The sequence below is a fragment of the Cervus canadensis genome, chromosome 3 (genome assembly GCF_019320065.1).
Source record: "Cervus canadensis isolate Bull #8, Minnesota chromosome 3, ASM1932006v1, whole genome shotgun sequence".
In the NCBI taxonomy this organism is placed as follows: Eukaryota; Metazoa; Chordata; class Mammalia; order Artiodactyla; family Cervidae; genus Cervus; species Cervus canadensis.
In genome coordinates this window covers 63,581,448-63,600,566 of record NC_057388.1, presented here as the reverse complement: position 1 = coordinate 63,600,566, position 19,119 = coordinate 63,581,448, and the positions used below count along the sequence as shown (strand labels likewise).

Genomic DNA, 19,119 nt, shown 5'->3' with positions numbered 1-19,119 from the left:
AGAAGTATTCTACATAGCAAATAAGAATCAGGCTTTGGAATGAGAAAACTTTCATCCTTTTCCCACCTTACTTGTGTGACTGAGGTCAGTAGATGAACCTCCCTAAGCATCAGTTTTTCCATCTGCAAAATGGGGCATTAATAGACTAAGCCCATAGACTTAAGAGTATTAAATAAGAGGATGTTTAGCCCTTGGCACAGTTTTCAATACATGTTAGCCAGGATTAATTTCAAACTGAAATAATGTGATAGAAGCTTAACACATAGTTTAGCAATCAATAAAATGCTATCCAAAGCACCTTTTTAATCATGTGCCAATGTAGGTCATATATTTAGAAGGGGAAAAAGAAAACTACAAGGTCAAAGATAGATTCACATGTGTACTTTCTTTCTTTTTTCTTTTTAAATGGATAGCGAAAGTTTTGCTTATATTTATGGGCAGGTTACTTCATAGACAAGTTTAACAGTTCATTAAATATAAAAGACATTCATTAGCTAATTACCAATTAGCCAATTGGCCTCCATTTCAAGTCAATAAGTGGCCAATTGTATATGCAGTCAGTTAATTGCTTTTATAATTGGCTACATAAAGTTGCTTTTTTCAACAAAACCAGGTTGGTCTTGTTGAAATTTGAACAAAATTATTTAGAGCATATTCAAAATGCTCCTCTTAAAATGTATAAACTTGGTTGATGAAATGAAATTCAGATTGTCAGAACACCAGGAGTAGAAGTTTATTAAGGTCATCCAACTCTGAGATTCTAAGATGACTTGGAATAAATTCTTTTTGAAATTACAATTAATTGTTTTTGATCAAAATTTTCAGAGAATCTGTGTCAACATAATGCCATTCTATTTATTTATTTATTACTGAAGTATAGTTGATTTACAATATTGTGTTAGTTTCAGGTGTCCAACAAGGTAATTCAGTTGTACATATATATGTATATACCTATATTCTTTCTTATTCTTTTCCATTATAATTCATTATAAGAACTATGAACATAGTTTCCTGTGGTATACAGTAAATCTTTCTTGGTAATCTATTTTATATATGGCAGTATGCATGTGTTAATCCCATATTCCCAATTTATCCCTCCCACTCTACCCCCAACAGAATGCCGTTTTAAGACCCAGAGGGATCCGGTAGAGAGGGAGGTGGGAGGGGGGATCGGGATGGGGAATACATGTAAATCCATGGCTAATTCATGTCAATGTATGACAAAAACCACTACAATATTGTAAAGTAATTAGCCTCCAACTAATAAAAATAAATGAAAAAATAAATAAATAAATAAATAAAATAAAAAGATAATGCTAAGTAACAATAATTATCAGAGACATAAATTCTGGTCTTAGGGTTGCATTTGCAATTTCTCCTGGCTTCTTGTGATCCACCTGCATATCAGGATATAATTTCAGAGTCCTGGTATCACTCCTAGGTCACCAGGAATTTCACTTATCCAAGCCACACCTTGACCCTGAACCTGGACAAAGCCTGAAATCACCATGTACCTTACCCATTTGGGTTAAGGCAGAGGAAAAATATCAAGGGATAAATGTTGGTTAAAGTTAGCATGGGAGAATACCGAATTGAAAGAGAGGTCTCCATAATGAAGGTTAAACCCCAGTTTTGCCTACTTGAGAGTCTTGTCTAGGGCTGGCAATGAGAGATTGTTAATTCACACAAAGAAATGATAAAGGCAAAAATAGCCAGGTTAGCGCATTCTCTCCTACTGCTTTGCTTTGCAGTGGTTAGCTCAGAGGTTATTGCATCTGAAATGACTAGTGCTAAACATTTGCCAATAACAAGGATTAAATCTTCAGCAGCAGCGCTAGTGAGTAAGATCTTAGACAGTTTATTTTGTTATTCCTTTATGATCGTCAGGAGAGGAATTGCCAATAAACAGTTTTAGAAAATGTCTTTGCTTTAAAAAAAAAATTACCGAGATGCAATCCAATTTCAGTCCTAAGCCTAATTCTTTAGTAATGTATGGTTTGGTAGAGTTTAGGATTAAAATATATAGTTAGTCAGCTGATGGGCAACCAGGAGCCATTATTAGTACAAGTATAGTGGTTCTGATTGGTTTCAATCATAGGGTTAGAATGTGGTAGAAAAGGTGGCTGGGTTTCATTTTTAAAACTTTTTGCCTGTTATTTCTGCAGGTTAAATGCCTCTTGTAAAACAAATTTATAGGTATTACACCATAAGCCTGAGTGACTGAGCAATGAGAGGGAAGGAAAAAAAAAAAAACCTTTATTGAAAATGAAGAAAGGGGAAGGAGTGAAGTGCATTAGGGAAGCATTAGGTGTTCAGACACATAAAGAGTCAGTCATAGAAATTTCACTAGGTGCTGAGTGTCTGCTATATGAAGGGAAATAAAGCTATACGTGTGGGGGTCCCTGAAACCCTACATGTTGCTGAACCTCTTGCAGACCTTACAAGGAACTTAGAAGCATAGTAAAACTTTTTAATAAAGTGCTTTGCCACTCCTGGGATTTCCTTATAATATAATAGATGATGCTATACAACCATCCGTCCGTGTCAGTAGACACCATGTGTTAACAGGGCTCAGTGCTGCTTCAGGATGGACTTTCAGAGGTCACGCTTCCCAGTCACCTAGAAATTCACCCAGTCACCATCTCCTGTAATCCCATCAGCCTCGGTCAGGCTCGGAGGAGGAGAGAGACCCAAATGGAGTTTGGTCCCACAAGACCTTTGCATTAAGAAGTGTGATGTAGTGACAGAAGGATTTCAGGTGCTTTCCAGGCTTCACAGGGTTCTTTTGATAAGAGTCACAGTGGTGATGCCACCCCTGAGGTGTACTCTAGGAACAGGGTTTTGACACCATTAGAATGAACGGCATTCACAACCTGCCCTGGAGGAGATTTCTGCAGATGACAGCAGACCCATCAATACAGTGGCAGTCACCCCTACCTCTCTGTTTTCATCCATCACCATACATGGGCACTTTCAAACTTTACAAAGCACCTTAAATAAAACATTTTTAACTTCTAAGGAGGAAGAAAAGTGTTTCTTTCATCATGATTCAGCCAAATGCCAGTCGGGGGGTGGGGGGAGTCTACTTGACTCTCTTTTCACGCGTCATCCCTGTATCTTGCCAAAATATCATAGGAGATAGCTGGGTGATGCTTTTCCTCTTCATGAGTGTGACTTCACTGTTGACTTCATTCTTAGCAAAACAAGTTTGATGTGCTAACTAAAGCAAGGGGCTGCCTGTACTTCACATTTCAACACCTTACCCAACCATCCCTTCTCTCTCCCCATCACCTCCTCCCTCTCTTCCCCAGCAGGTTTCACCAGCAACGCAACAGATGCAGCCCACCCAGACAATACAGCCGCCCCAGCCCACAGGGGGGCGCCGGCGAAGGGTGGTGGATGAGGATCCTGATGAGAGGCGGCGGAAATTTTTGGAACGGAACCGGGCGGCCGCCACCCGCTGCAGACAGAAGAGGAAGGTCTGGGTGATGTCACTGGAAAAGAAAGCAGAAGAGCTCACCCAGACAAACATGCAGCTTCAGGTGCAGGCCTCTGTCTCTTTCCCGGGACTCAAAGGCCCTGTGTACCATTGGCATTTCCTGGCCCGGCAGGCACTTGTTGACCTAAGCCACAGAGCGACTGCAGGCTTACTTCTCAGGCTTGATTAATTCTTCGACGCTCTGCAAAACAAAACCACCATTCAGTTTTCAGTGCATCTGCTCTGAGGAGGGAGACCCTGACCAAGTTATAGGGCTGAGAGCAGAAGCTTTGGTCAGACAGAGGTTGAAACTCTTGTCCAGCACCTACTTGCAGTGTTAAATCTCTCTGGCTCTCAGTTTCCTCATCTGTAAAATGGGAATAATAATTTCATAAAGTTGTTAGGAGGAATAAATGAACTAATGGTCTGCAAAACTGTTTGCCCAATGCCTGGCACATAGTAAGTCTTCAACTGGAAGGCAGCCCTTTCTGTTCCCTGGGTGAGGCGGTTGCTTCAGCTTACACTAGATTGTCTGTATTGTTGTTTAATGGAAGAAAAGTTTGTGTAAATTATTTTGCTTCATAAGAAAAGGCACATTTCTATCTCATTTTCAGACTTGACAAGATTTGAATCTTGCGTTATTTTGCTTTCTCATGGGTGGCTCCATGAGGGGCATTTCATATCAAGGCCAATTCTAGGAGCATTTGAGAAACTCTGGTACCTGGGGTTTTTCCAGCAGGCTTCATGTCATACAAAAGATGAAATTCAGGGCATTTGTTCTCACACAGAAAGGAGGACACTGTTCACCAGCAGAAGAAAAAACCAAGTATTAGATATGTGACAAGCAGTCCAAGGATAAGAGTAAAATTGTAGATTAGAGCCCAGTGCTTCCAGGAGTAAAGATAACAGCTAAAGATGGAGAGAAGAGGGGAAAAAATGCCCAAAAGAGAGAGAGTCTGCTCCTCGGGAGTATCATAGGTCACCTTCACCCACTCCTACATCCTCTGTGGATCCTTAGAAAGGAGCAGTTTAGGGTGCCAAACCTCCAAAGCCTTTGCATGTTTAATTCCATTCAATGGAAATGACCTTAGGGCATCCAGTGTACAAATTGAAAGTGTACAAGAAAGTTTAGGTTATTCATGGACTGACTCGTAATTTATGGATGTTCACTCTCCGCACCCACCTCAAATTTATCGTTCTTTTAATGATGGACGTGAAAAAGAAACTGGGAAACATACACAGTAGATGTGGGGGAAGTCCCACGAGCTCGTACAAATCTTGGATAAAGGTGGAGACTCTATTCTTACCCTCTTCCCGGACCACCTACCCCCTTTTTCTAGTGTTAGGTCTGGCCTGAAGAGTTCCTGAGTGTCTGTACTCAATATTTGTTTGTTGAATAAATGAATGAGCTCCCCATCACTGGAGTGTCCAAGAACTAGCTGCCTGACTACTTGGCAAAGATGTGATTTAAGGGAATCAAGCCACAGAGTTTGGCTGAACACAGACATCTCTGAAGCCACTCTGACTTGAAAGTCTGTAATTCTAGAATCTGGCAGGCATAGTCATATGTGAGAAGCTTTTAGGTGGAATGTGGGTAGGCACTTTTAACATTAATAATCATCTTTTAATTTTTATGTGTATTGAAAAATGTAATCAGAACATCAAAACTTCAATTTCACAGATTATTTTTGGTCAGAGCCAGGCTAATCATTAAAAAAAAATGAGTTAATTTGTACAACCATGTTAAGTAAATAAAAGTTCTGGTGAATGTGACCTAGCAAATATCACAGCAGTGGTTTTCTAATGACTGAAATGTGAGCATCCCTGGAATTTGCTACCAGTTCTGAGGTCTGCAAGAGGACTGTGAACGGGTGCAGGTTTTCTCAGTCTTGGCACTATTACCGAGAATAATAATAATCAATAATTCTTTGTTATCTCCTGTATATTGTACATATTTACCAATACCCTTGACCTCTACCCACTAGATATTAGTAGCACCCTCCACCCCACCCCTAAATTTTGACAACCAAAAAGCCTCTAGACATTGTCAACTATCCTCTGTGGGGGATTAAAATTACCCCTGATTGAGACCCACTGAGCTAGATGGAGGAGCCCTGAGTAGCCAGCTGACATGTAATTAGATGCTGAGAAATTTTATATCAATTTTAACTAAAATGAGTTCTTGCAGAATTTCTCCAGGGTACTGACTGTCACCCTAGAGCCTGAAGACATGGGGCAGGGGGTTCATAGCAGAGAGCCAGGAAGAGGAAGGATGCTGGTTACTTTGAGGTCAGATGGGTTCACACCTTGACATAGGCATATATGTTTTAGCATTTACTTAACCTATAAGGTATTAACATATAAGGTAAACATATCCTTTATGAGAACAGAATCTATTAATTATCACATTCTAAGAGCCAAAATGGCTAAGGATAAAAGATATTAGAAATCTAATCTCTGAAAACCAGAAAAAAGTCTCATTCAACAGGCACCAATATTTTTGGCTGTTAAAGCAGTGCCTGAGAAAGGACAGTCTCTGAAAAGGCTGAGTTGTTGGTGTTTTCCAACCACTGCTTTGCTTCAGAGGGACAGAAACCACAAGAGTTCCATGTCTTCGGGGATGCTGAGAGCTCTGTATCAGGCCATGTGATGCTGGAGAGGAGATGCAGATTCTGCTACCTTTGAATGACCCCTCTCCCTCTCACTGGACCTTTGTCAAAAGAAAAAGGTGTCTCTCTTGAGGCTGATCCAGTGAGTCAAATTTTAAGTAAACAGAAATGGAAGGTGCTAAACAAACAAACTCTCGCCAAAAGGAATATCCAAGGTCTGGATGGCCAGCTGCCATCTTTGAGTTGTTTTCCAGCATAGAACCTTCTGGTTAGGCTGCAGAGCTTCAAATTGGAAAAATCAGAGCTGAGCAAACAAAATCAACTCCCAAACTTCATTTCCCTGTGTCACAACAAATCTCTGCCCAAGAGGTCAATGCAAGTAAAGGAATTGAGGGGAATATTAAAAACCACCAATTTTACATTTTATTTAGGAAGAAACTGAGGCTTGGAGGACATGAGAAGTCTTCCCGAAAGTCACACAACAAGCAAGCAGTAGGATGAAGACCCAAGCAAGGTTTATTGACCTAACCCATTGCTCTGTGATCTTTCATTCTAGAAAGTTCTTAAACTATGAAAGAATCCACATTCTTTTCACTGAGAGAGTGGCTAAGATCAGTTCTAACTTCACCAACTGCTAATGTGGTACTCAGTGGATTGCTTGTGTTCAGTAGATGATATGGAAATCATCTGGTCGCCCATGGAAATAATTGCTTTTCTTTTTCAGTGCAAAGACACATGGCCTAAGTCGCTGCTGAAATTTTCGACACACAAGCCCGGGTTTGGGACTTGGCAAGAGAAAAGGCCAGATGGGAACTGTTGCTGTACAAATTGAAAGTCCTTTGGTTTAATGAACAAAACCTGACCTCAGTTAATCTATAAGAAAAAAAAAAAAAAAAACCAATGGGGCAGGGGGGCTATTTTGTAGGGATCATTTTGATAATTATGTTTTTGGCATGGACTACTGCTTGCATCAAAAAGCATTCTGAGTTTATCATATTAACAAAATGACATCCCCCAAAGCCAAAAACTGAAAATGTAGTTACTAGGGACTTCTTGGAGTCCTTGTTTCAAGTACGTTACTATAGTGTTGAATGTCTCTATAGGGGTGCTACTTCATCCCAAGGCAACTTTATGGATTTAAGAACAGATTAATCTAGCCACATCTATACTCTCACAGTCCCTATTTAAATAGCTAACCTTTTAAGTAACAAACCCAAACTGGTTTAGAAAAAAGACAAAAAAATTTAAAGGCTGATTTCAGCAGGAGAATCAATAATTAAAAAAGAAAGTGTTAGTCTCTCAGTCATGTCTGACTCTTTGTGACCCCATGGACTATAGCCCACCAGGCTCCTCTGTCCATGGAATTCTCCAGGCAAGAATACTAAAGTGGGTAGCCTTTCCCTTCTCCAGGGGATATTCCCAACCCAGGGATCAAACCCAGGTCTCCCGCGTTGCAGGCAGATTCTTTACTTTTGAGCCACCTGGGAAGCCCCTCAATACTTATTATTAATATTTGCTCTTGCAAAGTGCTTATTTATGAAGACCTATAGTTATAACCTACACAGGGGAGTAAAAAAATTGGTGATTTGCCTCAGTTCATAAAGCAAGGTAATTCAGAATAAGAAAATGCCTGCAGAAGTCTTGTGTGTGTTTTTTTCTTAATTTCTGTACCAGAACTGTAGGCCACGTTTGATTTCTTTCATGCATTTTGAAACATTTGCTGTCTGATTGTTCTCTTCCAAAATGTATTCAAGGTGATTTCTAGTAATGTTACCTTGAAAAGAATTTTTGTTTAAAATGTAGTCTAGTGTTTGTGTATTTCCTACGTCATTTGGTCTATCAGTATAGAATATCTATCAGTACCTATCAATATGGAATGATGATGCGTGTGCACAGTGAACTCTGCTTCCTCTAGGGCAGTGATTCTCAACCTTTCTTAACTCAGAGGCTCCCTTATGGAATCTGAGGAAGGCTCTAATAGACTCTCACAATGTACATGTGAGATATGGACTTGAAATTTTCCACAAAAGTGAAACCATAAATATTCCTTTGGAATCTGACCTAATAAGAATTGGAAGTAAAGGGGATGCTAGAACTGGCTCCCTTAGGAAATATAAGACTTGATGTCTAATCCTATTTGAGAATACCAAAAGCAGTTAATTAGTGAATTAAAAATCAAGATGGAGACCTTCATTAGATTATTAGGTAATTAGCATTCTCAATAGAAAGCAACACAGAAACATGGAATAAAAAACTGGGACTTCCCTAGAGATCAGTGGTTAAGGCTCCATGCTTCCACTGCAGGGGACACAGGTTCAATCCCAGGTCTGGGAAATAAGAATAAAAAACTATCTTACAGAAAGTAACTAGAGAACTAGTCCAACCACCTTGCTTTACACTAGGTTGGTGTAGCAATTGGGGAAGCCAAACCTTGTTATTCTCAACCCTCATTTGAGAGTTCCTTTTTCTGCTGGAAGTTCCCCCATGAATTTCTGTTGTTTTTATGGCCATTAGACTTTTATTTAGTCCTTCTCAGCATCATATTTATGTGTGCATGATATAAATGAGACAGAGGCTGATAGTTCTGTCTATGGAGAATATTAAGTGACATTCATTTTCCAATTATAACATAGCTAAATGATTATATATTACATTAAGAAATATGTCCATATTCACATATATCTTTAAATGATGGTCAGTCACCACAGTGATTTTAAATAATGGCTAGTCATCTCCAGGTTGCTATATTTTTACAGACTGTCACTACCCCCAGGGCTTCAGTTTCTATACTTACAACATATTGGTTTATTAATAAAGTGCTTTGCTATCCATAGACAAAAATGCCTCTAAAATCATCACACTTCATTTTGAGGCCAAGTATATACACATTCATACATCTTAGTTTTCTTTTTCTCATTTTTTGTTCAGTTTTTGTCTGTTTTGTTTTTAACCAAGGGTTGCCTTCTATTTGATGGTCTAAAAGTACCTTTCTTTTACACAGGCTATTTTAAGCAGAAGGAGACCTGGGAAAAGCAAGGAAGACTGTCTGAATTTAAATGAGCATAAAATCAGAGGGAAAAAAAATCATCTTTAAGGCTGAAATAAATTGTCCTATAAATAAAGTTGTTCTATTGACCCCCAAAGTGACAAGGGTCACTTTTGACTTTGACAGGGCCCATTATCAATCACATTTATTTGGAGGTGGAAGTACAGCTCACCTTCCTAAATGTTCTCAAATTCAAGAGCAATTTTCCTGTGAAATTAAGTGATGTGTTCATCATTCATGCTAACTTATCAGATAGACATTCTTTTAAAATTTTTATTATAGTTACTTTACAATGTTGTTAGTGTCACGTGTACGGCAGTGACTGTATTATACATATATGTATATCCATTCATTGTTAGATTCTTTTCCCGTGTAGGTTTTTACAGAATATTGAGTAGAGTTCCCTGTGCTATAAAGTAGGTCCTTATTAGTTATTTTGTATATAGTAGTGTATTTATGTTTATTCCAGTCTCCTAGTTGATTCCTCCCTCCACCCTTTCATCTGATAGACATTTCTATTTTGTTTAGTTCAGAAGAGAAAGAGAAAAGCCTTTGTAGATGAGATTTTTATTATTTTTTTATTAATGCTGGTCAACATCTGATTGCTTATAATGTATTTTGCAAATGAATTTGGAAATAGGAAGTATTCTTTGAAACAAGTTTCCAAAAAAAATTTTAATTAACTTCTAGAATTCCAAACTTACTTTCCTAGGTGATAAATACATGCCTGAAAAGCCAAGTTCATATTGAAAGTGTAGATACAACTTAATGACAGCAATGTTAAAACACCTTTTTCTGTGTGCATGCTTTTTTAAAGTCTCTTTCATGTGGCATATAATGCCTGGCAGCCACAAAGAACACTGGTCAAAGAGAGGGTAGTATTTATCACAACTGTAAAACGGCTTAGGTGAGCTAGTGCTACATTTACAGTTTACTTTTACCAAGTGGAAGCACCTTGGAACAGTCTATCCTACATTTATACAGTTGTCTCTGGGTATCAGCAGGGTATTGGCTAGCCTCATAATCCAATTATGCTCAAGTCCCATAGTCAGCCCTCTGTATCTGTGGTTCTGCATCCTCAGATTCAGTCAACTGCTAATCATTTCTCACTCTATCTATGGAAAAATCCCCATAGTAGTAGACAACTGTGCTTGTAAACAATGGTGCCATGTACATTATTCCACAAATTATGAGCCCTGAAGCTGTCTTTTAAAATTACTACATAAATAAATAAATAAATAAAATTACCACATAAAGTGGAGATGTGAGACACTTACCTAAGTCAATTTTTAAGATGCACACACAATCCACAATACCCTGATATTGAGGGGGAAAGGAGTTTATAGACTGAAATTAGCCAAACTAATTAATGAACCAATCAAATTAATTCCATCATGGTCCTAAACTCTATTGTCCTTTGCCTGCCTGGACTAACCCGATTCCACTAGTAAAGGACCACCATTTGCGCCATATCCTTCCATGCCTTCTCCTAAGTGGCATCAGGCATAGGGACATGCTCTGTTGAATTGTAGCCTATTAAGAAATTATTTGAGGGAATCAGCTTATTCTGAGGGCATTTAAGTTTGAAGTCACTCATCCTGCCACACAATTCTTCCCAGTGTCTCACCTTCACTTTCTACTCATGATCAGTGTTAGCCTGTAAGGTAGCGTGAAGATGATTGCTATGAGAGCTAAATTTACTGAATGCATAGTATATGCTTGACATTGCTCTGCGTATTTGCTTCTATTACCTCATTTAATCCCCACAACAACTCAAAGAACTTTCTACTATTTTCATCCCCATCCAAAGTTGTTGGAACTTAGCTGGGTTATGTTACCTGCCTAGAGTCACCCAGTCAGTGTAGAATGAAGAGTTCCCACCCAAGAAACTTTTCATAGAATTCAGCTCTTGATTGAAAACCTAGTCTCTTCAGAAAGCCCCTGGTAAACCTGAGGGACAAATTGAAGGCAAGCTACACATTTTCAGGTGAATCCTGTTGTATAATAATGGTATTAATGTCATTCAGATCTAGCAGAAGTGTACCAGTTCACTGTTGAAACTGCATGGGGCCCTTGGTTTGTCTTCTCTGGTCTTCTTAACATGATGCCGATCTGTCTCTTTCCAGAACGAAGTGTCCATGTTGAAGAATGAGGTGGCACAGCTGAAGCAGCTGTTGTTAACGCATAAAGACTGCCCCATAACAGCCATGCAGAAAGAATCACAAGGATATCTCAGTAAGTCATTGACTTTTTTGCCTTTTTTTTAAGTGTCCAGGTTTTTGCCACTAATTTCACATTGGATTTATTGAAAAAACAAAAGTAAAGCCGAGACTGCACACCTAGGTGGATAAGGTGCTAAAATTCTTGAGCGGCTGCCAGACTACTGCACCAGGGGGAATCCTTCTTTTCTGACCCCTGTTCATCACCACGCCCACCACCTCTTGATCACTTATGGCTAGACGTTCCCTGGCATTTCATGTTGTAAAAATTCCACCAAATTCCAATTTTGCAGCCAGTAGGAGCCCAATTACCAGTGGGCTAGCAGTTTTTTATGGGCTGGGAAACAGGCTTCAGATGAATAATATCCAGTGCCCTAGGATACACTGCATGTTATTCACTGGGCTGAAAAGCAAGTGAGCTTGTCTCAGTTTACCAGTAGGTAAAGTGGATCCCTTTATCTAGATCCCAAAATCAGCACCTGGAATATCAGTAGGTTCAATGCTAATTCAGTAGGGAACAGTGGGAGGAGCGGGGATTTACAGCTGAAGGTCATTTTCTTTTCAAATAATTTTTTAGATTGAGCAGCACAGATTCTCCCAGCACATGTGAGTATTTTTCCACATTTGATATATGTATGGCTCTTTGAAAAGACAAGATAAGGACTTCACAGGCTATGACTCAAACACATACAGTCACGTTGCTGACCTGGAAGGCATGGCTTTATTGGTAGCTGTAAACTATGGGAAGGCATAGCTTTGCGACCGACAGTTGAAAGTTTTGAAATTAACCTCCCAGAGAAAATGCGTGAAACACTTCTATTTCTAGCAAACACCTAGCAATATTTTTGAATAGTCTCCAAGTCCACCCCAGGAAAGAGCTATATTGGTGTGTGTGTGTGTATGCTTTTTCCTAGGTCCAGAGAGTAGCCCTCCTGCAAGTCCCGCCCCCACATGCTCGCAGCAGCAGGTCATCCAGCATAACACCATCACCACTTCCTCGGCAGTCAGCGAGGTGGTAGGAAGCTCCACCCTCAGCCAGCTCACCACTCACAGAACAGACCTGAACCCCATCCTCTAAAATCTGTGGGTCACACCTTGCCTTCAAGAAGAGCTGTTGCATATCCTGCGTCCTTTCTTTTAAGGGCATTTTTAGAATTAACTCAGACCTGGAAGACTCCTCAGCCCTTCAAAGACTGGCTTTCATTTTTATAGTTATTATGGAAATGTTGTCTTTTATACTTAGTTATATAAGAAAAAAGGGAGTTATGCAATTAATAATCTATCAGCTTGGGAAATGCTTTGGTGCTTTTCTCCAATTTTCTGGTACCAGTTACTTGTTTATAAACTGAACTCTTTCTGTACATAGTCATGGTTTCATTCTTATCAGTCCAACCCTTTGCCTGAAGTGTTGAATCTTGTTAAACCGCAGCTTTTAGCCAAAATGAAGCGTACACAGATGTCCAGTAAACAGATTGCAAGGCGACTGGGGGGTGGAGTCTGATGACATCATAACTCGTGTTGAGTTTGTGTTATGATGTCACCAGAATGCCAGGTTAACATAGAACCTTTTCCACAACTGTTTCTCTTACTATTAAATAAGTATTAATAGAAGCTCCATTGATGTCCAAATAAAATCAGCAAGGATCTTGCCGCTCCTCCTCCTCCTCTTGGTCCACTTCCTTGACTGCCCAATTTTCCTTTCCATTTCCACTTTTACCTGGGCTCCCTGTTGACTTTTTATTGTTACTTTCTTCTGTTTTATTTTTTCCCTTTAGCATTGCATGTAAAGAAGAAAATAACGTTTAAAGGAAAAAAAAAAAAGCTAATGTGGACCTAGCCATGGCTTCCCTTGCATGTGACCCACAGCTGGAGTTCATTCAACTCTTTCTTTTTACACAAGAGTAACCAGGAGATGTTTAATGTGCCTGATTTAATGTTTTTAATAATCAGAACAAATAAAAGGTGGCTTAGCCATAGGTGAAGCACTGTTGAATGCCAGCTGCGGAGACACTAGGGAAGGGAGCTTTATAAGCCTCAATTGTGAAAGTCCAAATTACGATGCAAGGCTATAACATCACACCCTCGAATTACAACTGGTTTATATGGCCTGTCTATAATGTTGAAAATCCATGTACTATGTAATAATGCAGAAGGGCTCTATTCACTACACGGATTACATTGTTCAGTCATCAGCTGCTAATAGCCTAAGATTTATTATTGTTTTTTTCCTTAAGCCTATGGAACCATCTTTGCTGTTCTGGTGGGTGAAAGTAGACAAACTGCTGGAGGAACAAAGAGAGAAAGAAAACCTCATGTTTCCATAGAGCTGCTCTCAGCCCTTCTACCCCACTCTTTAGCTATTGAAAGAATCCCCTGGATATGGCTATTCCACTCTTCTGCATAATCCTGGTTTATATTTTCAGCAACTTTTCTGGACTTTCCCATTATAAAAAGCAGACAGTTGTGCCTCCTTGAAGCAAGCCATTTTACTTGGTGAAGGTTTTCATATCACAACTCACAAGTAATGGGGCTAATGTTTCTCTCTAGTGGTTAGGCAGGTGCTGGTGTTTCATCTCTATGTGAATGCTTGACCTCCAAACGAGTGTGTGTGTGTGTGTGTGTGTGTGTGTGTGTGAGACAGAGAGAGAGAGAGAGAGAGAGAGGGAGACAGAGACAGAGACAGAGAGAGGGGAAGATTATGGGATTTAAAAGAACAGTATTTTACAAAAGGTGTAGCTTTTTTAAGAGTTCAGAATAGGGAAGGATGTGATTTTTTTTCTCTCACTATAGTATAATAATCTATTTTGGAGAAAAAAAAGAAAATATAAGGGTCATGAAGCATGGTTTTTATAACTAGTTTTAGTTTTATCTAATAACTTGCTTTTTAAATCAATATTTATCAACAATCTTTTCATGTATGCAGTGCTTTCAAAAAGAAAGTTTTGAGTTTCCAGGAAAACTCATAACTTGGATATATGATCTAAAAAAAATCAAAACAAAAACAAAAGCAAAAAAAAAAAGAGAGAAAAGAGAAAAAAAGAAAAAAATGCAAATGAGAAAAGGATTTTCTATTATATTTTAGACAAACATATCATTTTTAAGTATTTTAAATACTGAATTCATGGTTGTTTTATTTTGTTTTGAATCCCAGCAGGAACAGCTGAATGGTTTAACCAAACTGGCTTCCTAAGAAGTTTAAGATTTAGCTCAAAAAGCAGTTAATATCCTTATCTCTATTTTGAAATCAAAAATAATTTTTTTCTAAACTCCTTCCTAGGACCATTTAGGTGTCCCCCTAAAAAGGAGAAAGAGCTCATTGAAATATTTGTTTGGGTTTTTTAATTTTTATTTTATTTTTGTTTTGCTTTAAGTGAAAAATATTTTCTTTCTTTCCTGCATGCATAGCACTTAATGAAATGGATTTTTAAAAAATCCACTGGTGATATCAGAATGTCCAAGGAGTGGGCTGTCACTAAAATTATGGTTTATTTTACTTCTGTTCCACCTCTTAATTGAAATATTTAGTTGTGAAACCGAAAGCCTCTGCAGTTAAGAACTTGCCTGAGTTTTCTTAATTCAGCAACTTGACAGTTTGACTGATGTGCATTATGTATAGCTCAATTATGTCTGTTTTTTATGCTAAGTAGGCAAACCAACCACACACACGTTAGCAAACGGGCCTCAACGTATAATTAGAATACACTGTCTTCTTGTTATACTCAGGGCCTTTAGGTGTGTTCATTAGCGGTGTGGAAATAGATTAAATGGAAGATGCCAGCGAGTCGTCAGCGCTTCTTGAAATCCTGAGCAGAAAGGCTCACTGGTCAAATCTAGCACTCAGCTTATCAATATGAAATATTTCACCTGAAGGCCTGGCTTTCACCAGACCATCATAGAATCATTGGTCTGCCTGAACATCTTTCCTTCTTGCCCCACACTTTTTGCCAATCTGAGGAAACATTCTGCCCTCTTCTCCCCTCCCACCCAGCTACTGGGTCACCCGCTCATATTGTCATAGATGGGTTGCAGTGACCTTCAGAGCACCCGTGCTAAGGGGGGAGGGCTGGCAGCGATGCGCTGCCTCTCCTTGTTCCCAGGTGGGTTGTTATCAGCAGGATCTGCCTTTGAAGTCACTAAAAACTTGGCCTGGAAACTTCCACAGCACCTCCGCTGCCTCCTGTGATGGAAACTAGCTTCCAAGATAGGGACACCTGATAGTGTTTCTTCCAGGTTGGCTGTCACCTACTCTGAGCTATTCCCATCTCAACTGTTTCTCCTGAAGACATTTTTCAACATATATGGGGACAGTAGAGTGGAAATCCTCCCTGTGGATGAATGCCCTCATTTTAACGCCTGGTGTGAGGTTGAATGTTTTCCCCTTTCCCTTCCCCTCAGCCCTCTCCTGTCTCCACATCAGTGTTTACCAGTCGGAGTCTTGACACGGCCTGTGGGGATGAGCAATTTGTATGCTGTCACTGCCTGCGTCCTTATCACAAGGGTTACTTACTTGGAGCAGTTGCTGTTTGGAGCCTGTCGGGTTCAAGAAATCAAATGCAGTGCATGTTCTGAGCGGAGGGGCATCCATGGTAAATGTTCGGGTAGTTGTGCTCTGTTAGTTCAGTAAATCATCATGTGTCAGTTGAGTTTGTCATTAAAATCAACCAGCTGTGAGAAAAGACCAGCCATTGGCTGGAGGGGTTTAAGCATCTATAACTGCTATAAACCTAGCCATCCAGTTAGGATAGAATGTGCTTCTTTCTGGTTAATAAAAACCATCTAAGAAAATATATATGTATGTATGTGTGTATACAGTGGAATTCAAGGACCAAAGCAAAATTTGAACAGGAATCTATTAATTTAGAATTTTATAAGATATTTATTAATAAATGTTATTTTTAAACATTCCATTTGAACAATATTCTTCTGTAGGATCTACTTGTTTTTAAAGGATTAGTTCATAATTAACTACTCTAGATGTGTGTATCTTCTTTTTTCAGGGTTTCAAATGGCTATTCTCCATCATCTGGTGGAAATGTCTGTTTAGATCTCTGTGCATAGAAATTTCAAGGATTTTTATTGCTCTGTGAGTTGTTTTTTAATCTATGTTCGGAACAGTTTTAAATCATCTATTTCTTTTTTTTTTTTTCACTTGTAAAGTAAGCTCTTTCCTTTAGGAAGCAGAGTTCAGCTAAAGGGAATCTGTAACTATAACTGGAACAGCTCTCTTGTTAAAGTGTAAAAACAGCTTCATCTCTGCTTCTCCCCACTGCACTCCAACTTCCTAGAATGCCTTGCACTATTTAGCTTTGTTGGTGCTTTTCTTGTCCCTTCGCAAACCGTGTGCAGTAGCTTTAAGCCATTCAAGTTCCATTATGCAGTGTATCTGAGAAGGGAAAGGAAACGACATGTTTAAATTGGAATAAAAATGTGCCTATGCGAACAGTAGCGACTTAGAATCTCTCTTCTGCTTTTAAAATAATTTATATTTTAAAATTGCACTTTAGCGTTTGTAATCCCTGTCAGTTTCTCTCATTCTCTTTCGAACCTCCTCCCTGTCCTCAAACTTGCCTTCACTCTTTCCTTCCCAGCCCCCCACCTCCCCCAAGCTTCCTCTAAGGCTCTGAACTGCATCATTTAAAATACTTTATGGAATATGTGTCCCAGGTACATTTGCGTGCATTCACCAGTAGCATAGCCAAGACGCGTTACTCACATCCGCCTAGATGAAGCCTGCTACGAGAATGCCAAGGAAAAGAGCCAGTTTATACTCTTTATCCCTTTATTCATAGCATGATTTTTTCAAATGTTATGTAACAGATGTGAAGCAGCAACTATGCTATACTTAAGAATTTTCTATCTCATCCTGCAAACCAAAGTGTCCTGAAGGAGCCAGGAGACTTATTCTTTTGTGCATCACTGTGCAGGTTGGACTGTGGTCCTCGCCATCGTCTCTCTGGGCTGCTGAAAAAACTGTGGCCCTATTTCATTCTTGGTTTCAAAAATACAGTGTTGCCTTGTACCGTAATTAGGGACAGCACCTCTTTTTTTACAATTATAATCTAAAGAAGGACAAGAAGACACTGAAGCAATAAACTTACAAGTAAAATCCAATACCAAAACAAAGAAAAGAAACAAAAAAACCCCCTTACTCATCATGTTGTGAAATTGAAGAAGTGTATGTCCATTCAAAATATTTTACTATTTCTTGTGGAGTTTTTCAGTGATGTAATGCTTATAGCCAAATTGCTTAAAGAGCATTTATATATTTTTTTTCTTATAAATTGTCTATTTTTTAAAAAAAAAAAACCTATTTAACCACAGTTGAAGAGGGTGGGGGTAAGGCCAAATCGCCAGCATTTGTTAAAAGATTAATACTCTTAAGTGGCACTCTGATACCTTTCCAAGTTTATCATCACAGGGGGATCAATAATTATCAGCTGTTCTATTTAGACCAACTTACAATATCTAGCTCATTAGAAGCCAGGATTTGGAAAGCTCTTCCGAAGCCATTGAAGATTTTCTTACATTGAGTTTCATTTTATAGAACTTTCTAGGATTTTTTTTTAACAGAATCATTTTAGCCTCAGGACTGAGAATGTGGAGAGCCTGAATAAATTAGCTTTAAATACATCATTAAACTCTTATGCACAATAAGCTCATTAGAATCTAGTTTGCTCCTTTAGAATACCAAGTCTATAGATGCTATAGGACATGATGAAAGGTATCAACCATGCTGAAGTGGTGGGGCTTTCAGAGAAAGGGCCCTTCCCCACCAGCCAACCAGTAGAATAGAAGACCTACTCACCCTTTTTCCTTCTTCGTTCTGCTAAATCCACACCTGCCTCATAGAGAAAGGAGTTCTGCCTTTGAGGTTTGTCTTGGAGAAAAGATAAGCTTGAAATGTTCTCCCTAGAGAGGACATGGGATTTGGGATCTTCCGAAAAGCCCCAGGAAAAAAAAATGGATCAGTTCGAACACAGTGTTCTAGGACAATTGGAATATAAATATTGTCCAAAAATAGAACTAAAAGAAGAAAACAAAGTCAGCATTGTCCTAAGTGTTAACTAAGGAAGTCCTCACAAAACGGTGCTGTCACCTGGGGTGGGTGGGATTGTTTGGAATTGTAAACAGCAAAGCATTTGTGTTTGTTTGTCTATTTGTAAAACAACCACCTTCCTTATTGGAAGGAGAAAAAATTGGGGGTACATACATGTAAATACTTGCAGCAGCATTTAATATGTTTAATTTTATGTTAAGCTTTTTGTTGCATCGTGAAGACATTTATTGTTACCAATGGACAATGAGTTCATTAAGACTGTTCAACTAGGTCAGATTTTTACATCTCTTTCTAGCAAGAAGAGACAAGATTTTGTGCATTTGTACAAATGTTAATATCACTGCAATTCCAATATAATAAAGCACTTAAATGCAAATAATAAATGTACCCTTTGTATGATGAAATTTGCATTGGGGGATAATGACATGTGTCCTCACAAGATCTTATCCATGCCTTGGAAACCAAGGCTTAGGCTCCAGGGTCACCATCATCTGGAGAGAGAAGCAGGTGAGATTTTCTCCTTCCCAAATCATCACTGCTCTCCTACTGCTTCTCCCATCCAACTTCCCAACTGAGGCCACTAGTCTAACACATTTACAGTGGGTACCCTAACCCTAACCCTAACCACACAACTACACTTCAGGATCAGCAGATTTTAACACTCAAGAAATACAGCCACGTGTAAATTTGTGTTTCAGTTATGTCTAGAA

General features: G+C 39.0%; 1 protein-coding gene across 4 annotated transcripts in view; it reads left to right on the top strand.

The window, feature by feature from the left end:
- CREB5 (cAMP responsive element binding protein 5) overlaps positions 1–18,788 on the top strand; it is a 431,120-nt gene extending 412,332 nt beyond the window's left edge. For 2 of the 4 annotated variants that reach the window (XM_043463321.1, XM_043463319.1), the window contains exons 9-11: positions 3,312–3,542; positions 11,260–11,368; positions 12,267–18,788. In XM_043463321.1, coding sequence (XP_043319256.1) covers positions 3,312–3,542; positions 11,260–11,368; positions 12,267–12,430 — 504 coding nt within the window. In that variant the 3' untranslated portion in view covers positions 12,431–18,788. The remainder of the gene's footprint in view (positions 1–3,311; positions 3,543–11,259; positions 11,369–12,266) is intronic. The other 2 variants (XM_043463320.1, XM_043463323.1) reach the window with 1 other exon arrangement.
- Positions 18,789–19,119: the final 331 nt, after the last annotated feature.